We start from the raw sequence: 17,731 nt of genomic DNA, 5'->3' as shown, positions 1-17,731 counted from the left end.
CTTGCTTAACACCTTCCCGAAATGGAGCTGGGAACGTCGCCGGCTGGCACTGGGAGCTGGCTGGCAGGACAGTGTGTGGCTGAAGCACCTTTTCCAGAAGCAGCCAACCTTTCTCCGTGCTGCTTTTTTTGGTAGGTTACAGTAAAAGGAACTTCATTGCATTTACGTTCGCGGCACTGCATTTCTGCTTGAGAAAGTTTACATTTTCTCTTCTAGTTGCGCAGTAATTATGGTCTGTGATCAGTGGCTCCAGGGCATCTGTGTAAAACCAGGCATGCAGGGGGGGCAGTCTGGTAGCCATCCACATGGACTCCCAAGAATGAGAAATAGGCCAAAATATGCTTGTGACAGCAGTAGCAAAAGTAATGCTTTGCCTTTATCCCCATCCTCTGTTCGAAATGTCAGGGGCAACACCTTAAAAAAAAAAAAAAAAAAAGTGGAAGAATGCTTTGGTAAAGGCTTCTTTTGCTAGAAGTATTGCACGGGGGCATTGCAAAGGTGCGAGGAGAATTCCCTCTTGCTCTGGATCTCCTTGCTGCATAGCATTTATGTGACACTTTATACCAGGGAGAAACTTGGCCAACTTTTGATATTCTTAGGGTCTCTCTGGTCTTCTTGAATAATTAGCATCTCTGTTCTCCGTGTGAAAGTCAACTGCAACTGTGGCCGCTCCCTTGTTCCTTGTTGCTGCCGCAACTTTGGGTCCATGCGTGGGGCACCGGCGGCCCACGGCCAGGCTAGAGTTCCTGGCAGTGGTAAAAGAAAAGAAAAATGAGAGGGATGAAGGTTTCAGAAGTAGGGAGGAGAAGACGGGGTTTGGAGCAGGAGGAGCTCAGGCTCCAGCGCAGTCCCGAGGAGCTGCGTGTGTGCATCCCCCCAAACAAGCCTGGTGCTGGCATGCCTCTTGCAGCGAGGTTTTGCATGAGGATCCACGTCCTGACTCTGATGTTTTGGAATAACAATGTGGGAGGGAGGGAGGCTTCAAGGACCAACAGTAGTCCCAGGAGAGAAGTCAGGCACTCGCTCTCTTAGGGCACGTGCTCCCCTGGGTGATGGATGCGAAGGTGGCTTAGCAAACCAGGGAAGCGTCCCTCAGCACGGGGACACACGGTCCCTAAGGAAAGCAGCACTAATGGGTGCCTCGTGGCTGGGTTGGGTGCAGCAGCAGCCCCCATGGTGTTGGGGTTGCGTGCCTGGAGGAGAGCCCGGGGCTCGGGGCCCTGGGCAGCAGGAACCGCTCAAGATGCCCTTTATCTGTGTCCTGGATGCAGGCATCTCTATTCATTCCTGTGGATGGGAAGCCAGTCCAAAAATAATACGTTTGTTTTCTCAATCTAGCTTTGAAATGATGAATATGAGAAAGAGTAAAACATGGTTTATATCTATAAGGGACTAAAACAATTCTTTGTTTGTCTTCATTGAAAATTCTGCTTAGCGATTAAAACTTCCATCAAAAAGGAGAGGTTTTGGAAAAAGCTCGTGGCTTTACTGTTCCTAATTGTGATGCTGGTGAAAATATTTCACTGTTGAATGACTTCTGGGGGTTTTCCACTGGAAAAGGGTGATGGTCTGCACTCGCCTCTGACAAACTGGTGATGCATCTTTATTGAAATGCAAGAAGTCAAAACCATCTGGTCATGGCGAGTTTGCCTCAATAAGATCATCTTGTGTGGGGAGAGATGAAAGGAATTACAAACCTTTTGCAATAAAATACAAAGTAAGAGGGGTTCTTCAGTGGTTCTCAGTGTTACACAAAACCTATTGGAGCAGGTCTGGGTGTGTTACAGGAGCGGCAGGATGGAGTTCCCTCGGATGGTGCTGTTGAGTGGGTATCTTTGTAGCTGAGGGTCACATGTCTTTTATGCTCAGTGGTAAAATCAAAAGCAGCGTTTGCACTGATGGTGTCCTCCAAGCCCTGGTGGTGACGTACTGTGACACTGATGGGGAAGACTGGAGCACATCCATTTCAGTGGATATTCAGCTCCAAATACCAGGCTGTGGGTTCGCTGACTTCAGTAAGCACACCAGCATCTTTTTCTCTCATTTTCAGGTGATCTCTGCAGTATCCAGACTCTCCTTCCACAGTATTGCTCAAACCAAAGGAATTAGGTAAGAACCTTTCAATACGATGCTTTAAATAACATTTCTCCCCATCCATATTCCTAGTATTTTAATCACATCAGAATCGTTAGAAGCCACACATATTAGGGTTAAACAGACATCACGGATGCCTTGGGGATGTAGGTAGGGCACTTGTAAAAGCACCTTACAGGCTGCTCAGGAATAGTTTACAAATAAAATAAGTGAAAATGTCACAAGCTGTGGGCAACACGCCTGCTGGGGAGGGTGGCAGGGTGGGTTTGCCTGTCTCTTGCTGGAGATGTCGCTCAGGTCCCCTCTGCAGGGGCTGTGCAGCCGAGGGCTGGGACCCAGGAACGCCAGCAATGGGCTGGGATCCCAGGAACGCCAGCAATGGGCTGGGATCCCAGGAACGCCAGCAATGGCGATCCCTGTTGCCCTGCCCCGGGAGCGCTGGTGTCACCCCTGTCCCCAACCGTCCCCTGCCCTGCTCTCTGCAGAACTGCCCAAGGAGAAATTTATTCCTGGCTTTGAGCAAGGCACGTCATTGCTGAGTGGGTGATGAGGGTTAGTAAGTAACTTGGCCCTGGCACCCAGGGTGGGCTGCCCAGCTGCCGGGGCCCCTCCTCCCCTGCTAATCGAAGGAGCAATGGAGAAGGAATTAAAAACAGCAGACAGTCCTATTAGGTAGAGCTGTTATCCTGGTCTTTGTTCAATTCCCTGCAAAATTGGTTTGCAATTGGTTTTCTTGTTAGTGTGGGGTTTTATTCTTAATCTGGCAACGTCTTCTTAATAGAACCATGACTGGGAAGAGTTCTTAGCCTAAAGTACCTTTCCTTTTTTCTGGGGTGTGTGTGTTTGTTTCCCCAGCTATAGAACACATTTACTTTTCTGTGCAGAACGTGTCTTGCTGCTGTTCCAGTCAGGACATAGCGTGGCACTGGTCTGCGGCCGCATCCCAGGGCCAGGCACAGCCACAGCCACAGCCAGGGTGCAGGGTGCAGGCTGGATGGGGCTCCAGCTTTCCCTCTAGCCCTGCCGCCCGTGCCCACCACCCCACGCCACAATTTCCACTGTTGGAACTTTTTTTTTTGCTGCCTCAACTGCACTCGTATTGCTGGAGGGGAACAGCTTTTCACGTGTAAAACCAACTCGGAGCCTTCCCATCTGTTAAACACAGACCTGACAGATCCCACAAGGACTGGGGGGAGATTCAGGGGGTGAAGGCTGGAGGAATAAAGGCGTGCTGTAAGTTAAGGACTGTTTATTATTAAGGATAGCCCCAAGTCCTGGAGAAGCCTGCAGTGATTATTATTTTAAGGGAAGAGAGCACCCAAGGCGTTGGGAGGCAGGGAGTAAGGGGGGAAGCCGGGTGCAGGAGCTGCAGTGTCTTGGCAAGGGCTGCGTTTAAGTCTCGGGGCATTGCTGGAGGAGGTTGCAGTGTGTCACTCACCCCTGGCCAAGCCCTTTCCTAGGCACGGAGGTCCTGGTGTCAGTTCAGGGGATGAATGAGCTGGCTGTCTTCTGGGAAGACTTTGGCTGAAGCATTGTTGTTCCCGTTGAGGTCTCCCGCTGCCAGGGATGGGTGGGTTGGGCGATAGCTGGGATCCAGGGACAGGGAGGCTTTGCTATTCTTGTGGATATGTGGATTTTTCTCATTCATTTAACAGCGAGTGTTCATGGTTCCCACTGAAATCCCTTATCTTGGAAGCCTTTGCACTGTAATTACACAAGAATAGCACAGAGCTTAGTGTGTCTTTGCTTCTAACTCTGTTTTCCTGCGTATTATCCCTGCTTCTCCTCCCCATTGCCAGCACTGCAAGAACAGAAAACGCTGTTACTCCATTAGCTGGAAAATGCCCCCCCAGGGGGTGTCCCCTCCCATCACCGCTGTCTCCTGCAGTCAGAGAGCCCTTGCTTTGTCCATTGCTGCATGTTTTTTCCTTTCTAATTAGATGATTTCTTGCTACACTATCACAAAAGCCTCAATGACAGAAACTAATCTCAGATGAATTAATTTAATCTGTGGGAACCAGCTGCAGCTCTGGCTCCCTGAAGGGATGCTCACGTTGGCCCCCACTGCCCTCCGCTCACTGGGGTCCCCACTGACGATTGGGGTCCCTACCCTTCCCTTCCTCAGTGAAGATGCTGCTATTGAAATAAATGCAGAGAGTCTTGTTGGCTTAGGCATGGTGCTCAAAACCATGGTAAATACAGTGTAATTAGGATGGTATATGGATTCTGCGGTCTTCAGCCCCACAGCATGAATGTGGCTCTGCTCCAACCCCTATTTTGGGGTCTCAGAAGCAGAAGCACGCAAATTAAGAGTGAAATAAATCCCAAAGCCTATTACTTGTCCTTAAATAAGTTCCATGGCATATAGGGTAGAAAAATAAAAATCAATCTCATACGCAATTCAGTGGAAAAAAAAAAGTCTTTCAATCTTAATAATTTCTGGATACATGAACCTTGCCAGAGAAACCCTGTTTTACAAAGTAAATCAGATAGCTATCAGGATAGCTATGTTGAGATGACAGAGCGTTCCTTCCAAGAAACAAGCTACAAGCAGCAAAACATGGCAAAAAATAATCTCGAATGCAATGTTTTGTTTGCATTGCAGCACGCTGCTAAGGCTGGGCTTAATCTCTTGCAGCTGTAGCTACAGCCCGTGCTGCGTCTTCCCCCTCCTGATCTGTTCTAGTCCCAGCTGCAGGTTTCAGAAGTCCTGCAGAAAACAGCGTCAGCCTCCAGCACTGACGTGCCTTCTAGCAGGTGATGGCCTCTCACGATTGCAGAAACAGATTTCTCGCTTGCACGAGGCTGTGCAAGCAGCGCAAGCGATGTTTTCCCGCTAAAGAAGCGTGTAGTTGTGAGGACTGCTACCACTGGGTTATTTCTGGGGTAGTGCCCTGTGTATAAAAAGATTTTTTTTGGTGTGTCCTAGAAAAAGGTGTATTTTCTTTCTTTAATGTAAGGTGTACAGAGGAAAGATGGTTTTGTGGCTAAGGATGTGTCCTGAAGGGAAAGTGGATGCATGGAACTACCTGTGGGTGTTGGCTCCGCCCCCGGTGCTGTACGTGGCCCTGGGAAAATCCCTTAGTTTCGTACGTTTGATTTTCCCGGCTCAGAAATGGGGAAGTAAAAAATGCCTTTGTGCACCGGGCTTGTGGGAGATGGAGCCCTGCCTCTTGGTCTCCTGCGGGAGCACAGGTTCTGCAGGAACGGGATAATACCCTTTTCCTGGTGGTTTTTTTTTTTCTATCCATGCATCATTTTATGAGGCTGGCTGTGGGGACAAAGAAAAGATCCTCACTGTGGAGCATCACCCGTCTAAGGAGAGGGGATTTTTTTTTTTAACTGTTACTGTTTCTTAGCCTTTCCCCATCTGTCTGGAGGACTGTTGGCGGTCCCAGTGAGAAGTTGCCGCTGTGCACCTTGCCCATCCGTGGCGCTCTCTGAACAAGGAGCCTTTCTTTGACAGCCAGGACGTCAGGAATTTCGACCACAGCCCCAACCCACAGCTCAAGTCCATCGCCCCATTCTCACAGTGGCTGGCACGAAATGCTTCCAAGCCAGGCAGGAGGATTTTGTAGCAGGCAGAAACAGCGTGGTCGTACGTGCACAGGTTCTCCCGTGCTCTGGAGCATCGGTTTTCATTCCCTTGCCAAGTTTTCTTAAGCAAACTCAGCTCTCCAGAGGACAATAGGACTTCTTGCTGCAGGACTCAATAAACCAGGATTTTATTTTTTTTCTTAAAGCTTTTTTTTTTGTTTTCCTTAAAACTTCCCTGCTGCAGCCATGGCTTTTCCCTGTTGTCCATGGTACATTCCAGCATCCTCTGGGCTCCGGCCGTTGTCCACCTCATGCTAGCAAGCTCCATGGGCTGAAGGCGAGCTGTGAGCAGAGGGGGCATGTGTTTTTTCATCTCCCCAAGATAGATGTTTTTCCTGGAAGCAGAGTTTTGCAAGCAAAGCAGGAGGTTAAGGAATATTGGCTCTTGCTGCCTGCATGCATTTTTAATGTGTGCACAGTGAAACCATCTGAAAACGGGAAGGAGTTAGCATGTTCAGGGGCCTTTTACTAAGGCTCTTAATCTAAATAAATCCTTTATATATGAACTGAACCTCTCAGCGACTTTCTTCAGAAGGCACTCAGTTAATAAAGTCGATTTAAAGTATTTGCAAACGGGGAGGAGGGCTGAATCCTGTTTGTCAGGAGGAGGTTTTCTCCTGCGGGACCAGTGGCAGTGTGTTGGCTGGCTGGTGGAGGGAAGGAGAAGGGAATGGTTGTGTTTTCCCCATCCTGGGGGCCAAGGCAAGACCTCCTTGGGTCAGTGTCTGGCCCGAGCTTGTTGGAAGAATGAATAACATCAGTTTTCCCTCCAGGCAAACACAGCAAGGGCAGCCCCTCACCCTGGGCTGAGGTTTACCTTGCATTTAAACAAAGACATAACGGCATAAGTAGAAGTCAAAATGCTTGTTCTCTTGGTGTTTAACCTCTGCATGTCACCAGCCCTGAGGTGATGGAGCAGATGTGCTGGCAGCTGAGGGCAAGCCCTTGGGGGGAGCTGCCTGTTGCCTGCTGGCGGCTGCAGGGCAGCTTTGCTCTGGGGTGCGGGGTTGTCCCCTCACCGTCCCCTACACAAAGAGCTGGGGTTTGCCATTCCGCTTACAGGAGACTGGGAGCATCAGCAAAGGAGAAGAACCCTCCTGGCTGCCCAGAGGATGGGCTGGTGCCGGTCCCAGTGCTTCTCTGACCCCCTGCAGATCCAGTGCCAGGTGGGTGTCAGGGCTCGGTTGCCTGCAGGCACCCTGTTGAGTGCAGACCAGTGTCAAGGCCATCGTGGCTCCGTGTTGCCCATCTCGACAATGCAGATAGTGAGATGAGAGGAGAGAAGCTCGATGCTGGGATTAGCCCAGGTCGGAGCCACCTCCAGGCAAGTTCAAAGCGACTAAATGAGCTGTACCAGCATCCTTCCATCAGTGAGAATTTAACTCAGAGGAGACTTTCCTACCGCCCTGCTTTGCCTGCAAACCCCGTGCCTTGCTGATGAGGTTCAGCATTGCTTTGCCAGCAGTTTTGCCCAGGTAAACTATTAAAACAGACTGACAGGCTCAAATTGAGGTTTGCAGCATTATCAGCCCTCGAGTTTCTGTACTTAAGGGCTTGCCAATAATATCAGGATGTGTGTGGGGGTGAAAGGGAGGAGGGATGGGAAGGGAGAGTCGTAAGCATCCCGTCTGCACCGTTCACGGGGCTGTGACGTTCCCGTGTGGAGCGAGCAGTGGTGCCCCATGCAGTGCCCTGCCTGCCCGCAGGAGAGGGGCAGAGGGGGCACGTGGAGCTGGACCCATGCGGGCAGCCCCCAGCCCCTGCCCTGCAGAACATGTGTGTGCCTGCTCCCAGCGTGTGTCAGTTTGATCTGGAAACTCCTCAGCGTTTCATCCACCAGTTCAGAATTAAACCCAGAGTTTTGTCCAGGTTTCATGACTTAAATCTGTTTTGCCATCTGACGGAGCCCCGCTACAGTAGGGGGGTTCTCTTATGTTTGTTGGGGGGGTGACCATGTAAAGGAGACTTTGTGACCCTGCCAGCAAATCCCACTTCTTGGAAAAGATGGGGTGGCACAAGTTCTGGCATAGCTGATCAAGGAGATGCTCCCGTTGCTGTCCTAGAGGAGAGAAGGGAGATACGGAAAAGTCTTTATGGAATTTGCAAAGATTCTCCAGCATGATGGAGGCTTCATGCTGATCAGATTTGGTCTCTGCTCTCCTGGTCCCTGGGGACGGTAGCTTAACGCAGGAGGCAGTTCCAGCTGTGTGTGAAAATGGCAAGCAATTAAAGTCGCTAGCGATTAAGTCCTGGAGTGTCTTCTGATGAGGAGGTAGTTACAGGACCTCATCTGTAAGGTTGGTTTTACAAGGACTGTTTTATTCATTGCCAAGGTGTGCTCTGTAATTGCACCCTGCCCATTACTTTTTTTACTGCCGTCGTGTATCCATTGTACGTGCTTTAAGTGTTGCTATAAAATGGATGGAGAAGGCTGTGGAAGGAACCCATGTCTGGAAATGTGTATGGCTGCTGTGCAGCGTGCTCCAGTGCTCTAGGGAGTCTGGGACTGGGACCAGTCCTGGGACTGACTGACCAGCACAAACCCACAGAGGTTCAGCCACAGACCTCACAAGCCAGGGGCCGAGGGGAGATGGTTTCTTGTGACACAGACAAACCTTTAGGAGTGACTGTAAAGCTTCTTCCTTTGTCAATAAGCAAGATCATTGGCTAAAAGCAGTTCCTTTCCAGCTAAAAATGTTTTTAACACGTTTATTTTGGCAAGCGTGTATCCTCAAAGACTTGCTCCTAAGAGAGTCTGAAAAATATCATTGACATGTTTTCCTGTGCGGCTGCTTTGTAGGCTTGGGAGATGCTGAGGTCACCCCGTAAGCATCTGCTAGTAAAAGCAAAGGCAGTTTCTCTCACCCCCTCCCCACCAGCAGCTTCACGTAATGAAGATACAGTTCTGATGTGCACAGCTCTGCTTAATAGCCACGTGTGGGGCTTGCGGGTTTTTGGGGTGCACCTGCCTTGTCATTGCTCATGGCCTTGGCCCGTGTCATGCGTCTCTGCGGGTTCCCTCATGTGTCACCGGCCACCCTTGCACCATGTCACCTTTGGGTACCACAGCTTTCTCCCCTGTGCAGGGTCTGTGCGTATGCTGGTGATCAGAGGCGCTGGAAAGGTCTCTCTGAAACGCAGTCCTTGCCCCAGGCATGGAGAAGGACTTCAGGCTTGGCTGGTCCCAAATGGGGGGCTCAGAGGTGGGGGATCCCAGTGCTGGGGGACAGGGGGGCTCAGGGCTGGGGGCTGTGCCTGGGGAGAGGTGTACTCAGGTGCTTACGGCTCTTGGCACCCTGATGGAGAGTGGGAAGCACATGTCTTTTTACTCCTTGTGGACCCCAGAAGGTGCTGCTCAGCCCAGGTGGTCTGTTGGAGCTGGTTTACATTGCACAGTAGGACCCCGCTTGGCTGGGACGTGCTGGTGGTGCTTGCGTGCATGCGGTCAGCAGCGCTGGTGCTGGTCTGGAAGCAGGCAGAAATATCTGTTTAGATATTTATTTGTTTTTATTGGTGTGTGTTTCATAGGATTGCAGCTGCTCAGGTACACCAGAGAAACTGCTGCTCGGACCACTAAAAAATTTCCTTGTGCTGTTTTGCTACAAGTTAAAAAGGGGGGGGGGGGGGGGGGGGCAGGGGGGGTCGTTCAAGGTTTTTGTTTTAACAGAGTGTTTTCTGAAGTTGGGCAATTGCAGAGCCTTGTGGGGATGTTGTTATACATTGTGGGGTGTGTCCCAGGTCTTTTCCTCCTGGCTGTGATTTATCTTGATGCTCCACGGGTGACCAGTGCCATCTGCGCAGACTAACAGTACCCTGTGCTTGGCTTAGTTGCAGGGGCTGGCCGGGGCGAGGGCTCTGGCCATCTCCATCCACGGTGGGTGCAAAACCCCTGCCCCAGTGCTGGGCTCTGCTGCAGTTTCAAGCCAGCATGTGAGCTGCAAGAGCATCCTCCCTCCTCCCCAACCTGCTGCTCACGCGTTCCTGGTGGCATCAGGGCTATGGGGATGCTCTGCTGGGAGGGAGGGCTGCTGATGTCCCTGCTCACTGCGCTTGCCGTTGATTTGCAGCCATGCATTTTCAAATCTAGTTTTCTTCTGAGTCAGAGACAAGGGCCAAATCGTTTCCTAGTGATTGGTTGTGCTGTTACCCCAGAGGGTTTGTTTTTTGTTTTTTTGTTTTCCTTTCTTTATGAGAAAGATGTTTCTGGTTTCCCCTTTTGATTTTATCCATCTGTTATGGTCAACGTGGAGCTGAAGTGAGGAGAAAATCGTACCACATTCTTGACCGAAGCATTGGTACGTGAGAATTTTTTAAAAAATGTGATAATGTGTTGAAACATAAAATTATATGAGCTGTTATTTTCTTGTCTCCTAGTCTCCAGAAATACTCGGTTCAGATTTGAGCTAAAGATAAAGCAGGGCATGCAGCTAACCCTTGGGCACTGTGCAGTGCGCTGTGCTAAATGCTGTAAGTACTCTCCTGCAAAATCATCATCTTTGTGTTATCTGATGATGTAGCTTGCTGTTTCCCCACTGAATTTCTATCAGAATTAATCTTGTGAGAATTTTTGCAAGTTCCAGACCACAAATAAAAGCAAATCATAATTTTTCAGAAGACATCTCTAAAATTTGGCACAGCGTGAGGTGCTTCTTTCCAGAGATGAGTAATGTAACACAATAGTATGATTTTAATTAAATTCAGCAGCTTTTGGTATGCTCCAATGTGTCTTGTTCTGCAGGGAGAGAATTGATTCCACTCTGCTTTAAAAAAATGGCTCTTGGGCATTCATAGCGTGGTTTTCATCCATCTCAGAGCACTTTACCAAAATCATTCTCTTGACACTGTTCCCATTTCACGGATGGGAACCAAGACTCGGAGGTGCTGCCTGGGTCAGGAGTAGGGCTGGAGAAGCAGCTCCAGATCACCGCTTTGCCTGCCCCTGATCAGCTCACAGCCACCTCTTGGTACCTCAGTACATTAAATGCTGCTTTAATTCACCGAATCCCACGGAAGATGATGATGAAGGCATTTTCAGTTGCGTGTAAACGTCTTGCAAACCCCCATGGTTTTCTTTGGACAGCTCCTGGAGCGCTGTGCTCGTGAAGGCACGACGATGCGCCCAGAGGACCCGTTATGGCTCCGGGATGCCAGAACCGATGGCTGATGGGGGACCCATGGTCAGGGGGATGGGGTGGTCCCATGCTCAGAGAGTGACTCACCACCCTGGAGAAAAAGAGGAGGGAAAAAGGAAGGGGGAAGGATGGAGCTATCAAAATGACGTGCTGTGAACAGCCGAGGTCAGAGTGTTTCCCCTGGATAAATAGATTTTGGGTTTGAAGTGGCGTTAAAGCTCAGCAGTGGGACCAACGGGCTCCTCTCTAAGCACGGGACCGAAGCAGGCTGCTCACCCCGCAGCCAGGCTCACATGGAAAGCATGGCCTGAAGTGGGAAATCTTGGTGAAATTGCAGATTTCATATATAGACAAAGGGTTTCCTTTGTATTGCCACAACGCTTTTTTTCAAAAGAGAGTTGACGGAGGAGCTGTACACCCAGCCATGGGTTCTGTGAGCTGCTGCAAGGTGTAGTTATGGTCTGTAGACACCATGCTATGGAAACTTTTTTCTGCCAGATCCTGAGCCAGGAAGACTCAGCCCAGCCTGGTCCATCCCAGTAGAGCTGTAGAAGCCCCTTTGTAGCAGCTTGAGATTATGGCTGTCCCCATTTGTGAAGAAATCCCTCGCAGAAGGGGTAGCAGATGGGAACAGCTCAGGTGTCACGGGTGTCACATACTCCACCTGCTTTTTAAAACACAGAAATGTGATTGCTGGACTTAGGAAAACGGGGGGAGATTATTGTGCTGGTGTTGGGAGGCAGGATTCCCACTCCTGGTAAGGGATGAACCACCTCCTTTAGTCTGCCATGGGTGTTTGCACAAGTCCTGAAAGCCTCCTTGCAGAACTGCCTGACAGATGATCTCCACCGAGGGCAGCCTTGGATGGGAACAGCTCCTTGGGAATGGAGGGCAGCGGGGGGGAACGTTTCCACCCTGTCTGCTTCTCACCAGGCTTTCTGTTCCCAGGGCTGGTGCTTGACCCCAAGAAATCGGGATGAAGATAGGGAAAACAGAATGTATGTCATGCTGGGTCCTCCCTGGACTGTCACACATGGGTTTGAGGCTAAGATGGTACCATGCAAAATCATCAGACTAACGCTGCCCCATCCCTGCCCCTCTTTATTCTCTGTGACAGTGCTGCAGAGGTGAACAGTTGCTAGGGCAAGGCACCCAGATGCTGAAATGTGTTCATAAATAAATAAATCTTCCTGCTTATTGCTGTTAGAATTACAGCCTTACCTGGCTCTTCCCATTAAATAATTCAGAGGAGAGAGCACCCAGGCAGTGCATCGGCGTGCGCCTTCCCCCCATAGCAAGGATTACTGCAGGGGAGCAGTGGGGGCAGCTGGTGGGGGTACAGTGTGGCATGGATCATGGATCCGCTGAGAGCAAGGGAGGGTTTTTGCATTAGGTGCCTCGTAAAATATTAATTGATTATTCCTCTGTGTGATGCACCATGGCTGTGGTCTGCTCCTGCCTTGCCTTGCAAGAGTGCGTTGCGCAGGGTGCTGTGCGCTGTGCGTGTGCAAGCTCTCCAACCCAGAAAGTAGCCTAAATGTTTTGTAAGATCAAGGGGGTGCTTTGCATTGCATGTCGAGACCGATCATCTGCTGTAAGCCTTGTCCTCAAGAGGAGAAGCTCGCTCTAAACGCCATAACAAATTACTTGGTCTTTTCTTCTCTTTTCGGCTCTAAAACAAACACATCAGATTGATCCTGCTTTCGTTCTCTTCTTTGATCTCTGGAAGCGATGCTGTTGAATGCTGTGGGGTTTTTCTGTGAAGAAGTCTACTCTGGGAGGTTTATTATCTCTGAGAGCCTGTTCCAGCGGTGTTTGATGTTGCTGGGGCTTTTGCTCTTCATCTGAGCAGGACTGGGCTTGCTGCAGCCCAGGCGCAGGCTGGGAGGATAAGTGGCTCAGCAGGTGGTTTTCATGACAGTGGAGTAAGAAAGAGTGTGGTTAACTAATGATACTAAACAAGAGATATTTTCAAATTTCAAATGAATTTAAATTAACTAGGATCTCTGCAAACCTGTTGGGTTTCCGTGGACTCAGAATACTTCACTCGTTACTGTTGGGCTTTCCCAGCTATAGCATTTAATATATGTATGAAGTTGCAGCGCACCTGGAGATCCGTAAGAACTTCCCAGGGAATCAGTAGCTTTTGGACCCCTTGACTTCCAGTGTTTCTGCTCTTCAAAAAATTAATGACATACACCAGCTGGTCGCAAACAAGGGGATTGCTCTTGGGGAGCTCGTGGCTGGGGAACGTGCAGCACCATCACCCAGCCAGGTGGAGATGCTTCTCCCTGCATGGTTGGGGCCAGGCTGATGATCTGCACACAGGTGTCTAAATGCAAATCCTGTGCTGGACCTGGACATACACAAGGGAAACCCCAGTGAGAAACACTGGGTTAGAAGTTCACCCAGTTGGCTCTTCTTAGCATTGCCTGGACATGGAGCCTGTGGGGCAGGAGTGAGAGCAGGGCTTTCCTCCCCCAGCCTCTCCCCACCATGTCAGGTCTGTTTCTGCAGCCAGCTCAAGTGGGAGATGTTGCCCCAAGATGAGCCCATGGTGGGGAGCCACAAAGGTGATCTGATGGGAAGCAGGAAAACCGGCAACGCAGGGAATTAATTGATGGGACCGGGCTGGCTGGGCAGTGCACCCCGCTCCTCCTGCCAGCACTACCCTGACCCCCCGTGAGAGTCTGTGTAGAAAAGTGTTCAGTGTATTTTTCTGTAGCTGGCTGCTGGAGGTTCATCCTCCTCGGCTCGTTGCTGGAAGATGAATTTTTCCTGTTCAGTGAAGAATAATATAAATGGATATATAAGGGAGCTTAAGCCCAAAGTAGGGAGATATTTTCAATAACGGCCATAATTAGCAGGGCTAAATTGAATTATGTTGTTGCATAGAGGGCTTTTGGAGAAGAGCAAAGACTGTTTGGGCAAGAGCTGCCTAAAGCCCAGGGCACGGTCCCAGCCCCAGGTGGCTTGTCCTGCAGCCTCGGGGCTGGTACCCTGTTTTGGGGAAGGGGTGAGGAGCTGGGGGGAGATGGATGTGGGGAGCCTCTCCAGAGCCGCGTGTGGCATGGGCACTGGGGAGAGAGGCACAAACAATGGGCAAACCCAAGGCTTTCTCCAAAAAGCCATTCTTCAGCTCCAGGTTTTAGATGGTCCATGCAGTAATCCTCTCCTCAGTGTGACTTTCCTTCTAATTGCATTCCGTGCATCCTTGTTTAGCCAGTAGCTGCTATTGCAGAGATACAGGTTACTAATTCCTCCCCTGCCCTGACTTTCACTCCGGTGCTTTACCGGTGGTCAAGGTGAAGCTGGGGGGGCTGATGGAGTTGCCATCTCCATGAAACTCTCATTAGAAAAAATTTTTCTCTCTTTGCTTCTCCTTGTCTTACATTGGGGGGTTTATCACAGGAACTGATTACACCTCGAGCCCAGATTTATGGTTGGAAATGTGTGTTTCTGATTTTAATATTCTTTATAGCTCTTTTACTTCTTTCTTTCTGGCATGGTGAGCACTGGAGAAGGAAATAGAGATTAAGAGCTGAAGATGCATGTAAAAGAAAGGAAGTTGTGCCTTGTGGTGGATTTTTTTTTAAATATTATTGTAACAAGTGGTGCTTAAACAGAGGTCACCTCCAATTTCTCCTTTCTCGCCAGAGCTGTGCGGGACGGTGTAGCCCTGCGGCAGCAGGTGCTGTCCCCCTTCGCCTGCCGGGGCTGAGGTCCGAGACCGGTTCCCACGATGGGCTCAGCCACGTGCAGGAAGAGCTGGTGGCTTTTTTGTCTGCGCTTCACATGGCTTTTGTGTTTGTCACTGATCCCCAGGGGGGGACAGCAGGGCAGAGGAAACGCGGACAGACACGCGTGTTTTGTAAAGATCCTGGGTGCCTCCTGGTCTCTCACTGCACCTTTACGCTTCAAAGCTTCTCTCCAAATTAAGCATCCCCCATCTCACAAATGCACGGGCAGCTGTTTGTGCCAGATGTTGGGGTGTCGGGATGATAGCCCAGCGGCACCTGCCTTGCAATGGGACTCTGAGACCAGGCACAGCCCCGTCTCGTCTTCCCACCCATCGCTTTCCTGCCTCCGGCACTGCCGCAGTGCGGATGGGCACAGTTAGATGTGCCAGCCTTGGGTGCTCCTCTGTTCCCGTGGGCACGGCAGCCGCGATAGCTGGTGGAGTGTGAAACCCTCCTGCTCCATGGCCGGGGTCACCACCTGCTTGTGGTTTTAATTGAACTTGCTGCAGGTTTGAGCACTGTTTCAAAACATTTGGTCCGAAGCTGCTCACCAAAGGAAGGGTGAAGTGTAGCAGAGGAGGGAAGGCAAATTAGTGCTAGAGACAGGATCCAAAAATAGCACATTCAGGGGCTAGCCAGGCCATGTATGAAATCTTCCAGGAGAGGCCATCTATAATGAAACAGGGAGGCTGGGAGGGCAGAGGAGGAAATTGCTCTTGGGGGCAGTTACAAGTTCATGTGTATCCAGTTCTGCTCCCTCACAGCATCAGCATCCCACACTGTGTGGCTTTTACCCTGGGGAGCCCCGGCTGCCATCGCTGCGATGGCCACGGGGACAGACCGAGGTGCCCCGCTGCAGCTGTGTTCCCGGGGCTCTCTGGCTGCAGCCCGGCTTGCTGAGACCCCAGCCCCACACAGCCGTAGTCACAAGGTGCATCCAGCCCCAGCAAAGCCAGAGCCTGCCATGGCCCTGTGCCAGCAATAATACATTGGGTTTAATTAAAGCAGTATTTTTCATCTCCTTCATACGTTATTTGGTTATTACTTCAGAATGAGCCAAGGAATTCTTGTATTCCCCCCTACTTCCCTCCCGTTCTCTTTTAATCTGCTTTCTCCCCCCTTCCTTTTGCCCTTCTGGTGTCCTGTCCCTCAGCCCCAGGGTTTTAACTTTTTTCAGCTATCACAAAGTTGTTAAGATGAGGAAGCCCAGGGTTCCTAAAGGCTCGTTCGTTCTGGTGCACTGGCTGCTTGCAGTGGTGGGAGATGCTCATGTGAAGCGGCTCGGTGTGCCCTGGCCCAGCGAGGCAGGACCTCGCAGACGGAAAGGCTTCGTCATGGGTGCAGGAGAGGGTGTTTCTCTGTCTCAACAAGTCCAACACCAGATTTGAATTAGATTTCTGAGTCATTTGTGCAGCCCAGCACAGCGGGGAGCAGTCACTCAGACTCCGGGGTCTCTGAGATGCTGTTAGACGATGCAGCTCCTCGCTTCAGTGCTCAGACGGTGCCCTGCGGTGAACCAGCCTCACCACCTGGTTTCTCGTCCTGCTGTCCCAGTGCTGCCCGCGGGAAGCAGCAGAGATGATGTCGTTGTGGGAGCTAATACCCCAACAGGAAAAAAAATGTATTTGCAATGAATGTTTTGTTCCAAAACACCCTCAGCTCAACGGGATGCTCAGGGCTGGGCTGAGTTCAGCTGGGGCTTCAGGGGATCTGCGGCGAGGGGTGAGACACCAGTAACGCTGTCATTCCTTTCCTTCCCCAGGCCCTTCCCGTCAGAGGAGACCACGGAAAATGATGACGATGTATATCGGAGTTTGGAGGAGCTGGCGGAGTAAGTGGCCTCGCCTTCTCACGGGGAGGGGACACAAAAAGGGAAAAGTTGCGATGTAGTTCCAGCAAAGTCAGATAAAATTTGACAGCAGGGCTCAGAGAGCTGGGTCGGCTGCTTTGATCGTCTTGCCAGGAGATTTTTGTGCTCTTACAATAGCCTGTCTTTTCCCACATAGTGCCCTGGGATACATCACTTTTAATCGGGTTGAGTTTATGAGTGGTGCTGCGGGGTGTGAGGGGGGCCAAGTCCACAGGGAGCCCCTCCGCCTGCTAAATCCCATCATTAATTGTAAAACCCCGGGACGTAATTTGTCCTCTGAGCTGAGTGGAGCTGAGCCACTCCCTGGGACAGGGGTACGATGGCTAACTCAGTGCTGGACCCCCCCATGGCGTTTTGGGGGCTGCATGGGTGCTGGCACACGGGTCTGCCCCCCCTGTGAGTCTATTTGGACCACAGTGGGCAGCACCTCACAGGTGACCCATCCTGGTGGTGCGGTGGGTTGCAGGGTGATGCTGCTGGGGTTTCTGTGTCTATATATAATCTGTGTCTCTGCTGTCTGTGTTTTGCTGCCCATGGTGATGACATAACAGGCTTTTAAAAGCAACCTTGAACTACAATGTATATGGTGAAACACTGGCGCTATTGGAATTCGATGGCAGCGTTCCCGTCAGCCAGGGTTTTACTTACGAAGTGCAGCCTGGTTCGTATGGGGGAAAAGTCTGTATGGGTGGATATGTGGCTTTATACAGTTAAATATTATTGTTCCACAACATAAATAATAAGACTCCTTAATCCAATGAATTCCTTATGGCTTCAGTTATTACAAAAGTAAATCATAAATTACTAGTCGAGGGAATGGAGTACTCTAGAATCCCCCGCTTGCGGTTTGCTCCCAGCAGCTACAGTTTAATAAAATTCTGACTTATAAAGGGGTCCTTTCAAGAATAACATTTTATCCCCCCTCTCCTAAAGTTTTCAAAATCCCTGTAATGTTAGGTTTTAAAATTCCTGATGCTCACACATAGGTGTGTTTTTTATTGGAGAAAGGTTTGTCTGTGGACTTATACACAAGCGCTCTCCTAGAAATGGGGGAGTTACTCAGTAACTCGGAGTAGGTTACTCGGTGTTGAAGATGGGTTCCCAACTTCAACTGCTCTGCTGCCAGCAGTGCAGCTCCCGCAGGCTGTCTGGGTGGAAGCTTCCCAAACTGTTCCTTGGACCTTTGCTCATGGCTGCAAGTTGCTGCCTCTGTGAGATGCCCAAGTCCTGTGCTCAGATGACTTAGAGGTTTATTTCTTATTGGTTGCCCTGTTCTGTCCCAGATCGTCTCCAACTTC

The 17,731-nt window shown here is 50.4% G+C and overlaps 1 protein-coding gene across 2 annotated transcripts in view; it reads left to right on the top strand.

The window, feature by feature from the left end:
• The window catches only part of VAV2 (vav guanine nucleotide exchange factor 2), a 149,269-nt gene that overhangs the window by 94,227 nt on the left and 37,311 nt on the right, over positions 1-17,731 (top strand). For both annotated transcript variants that reach the window (XM_056351785.1, XM_056351786.1), the window contains exons 3-4: positions 2,051-2,109; positions 16,326-16,394. In XM_056351785.1, coding sequence (XP_056207760.1) covers positions 2,051-2,109; positions 16,326-16,394 — 128 coding nt within the window. The remainder of the gene's footprint in view (positions 1-2,050; positions 2,110-16,325; positions 16,395-17,731) is intronic.

Source organism: Falco biarmicus, chromosome 9 (genome assembly GCF_023638135.1).
Source record: "Falco biarmicus isolate bFalBia1 chromosome 9, bFalBia1.pri, whole genome shotgun sequence".
NCBI lineage: Eukaryota > Metazoa > Chordata > Aves > Falconiformes > Falconidae > Falco > Falco biarmicus.
The sequence above is the reverse complement of the archived record's forward strand: the minus strand, read 5'-3'. Positions and strand labels throughout refer to the sequence as shown.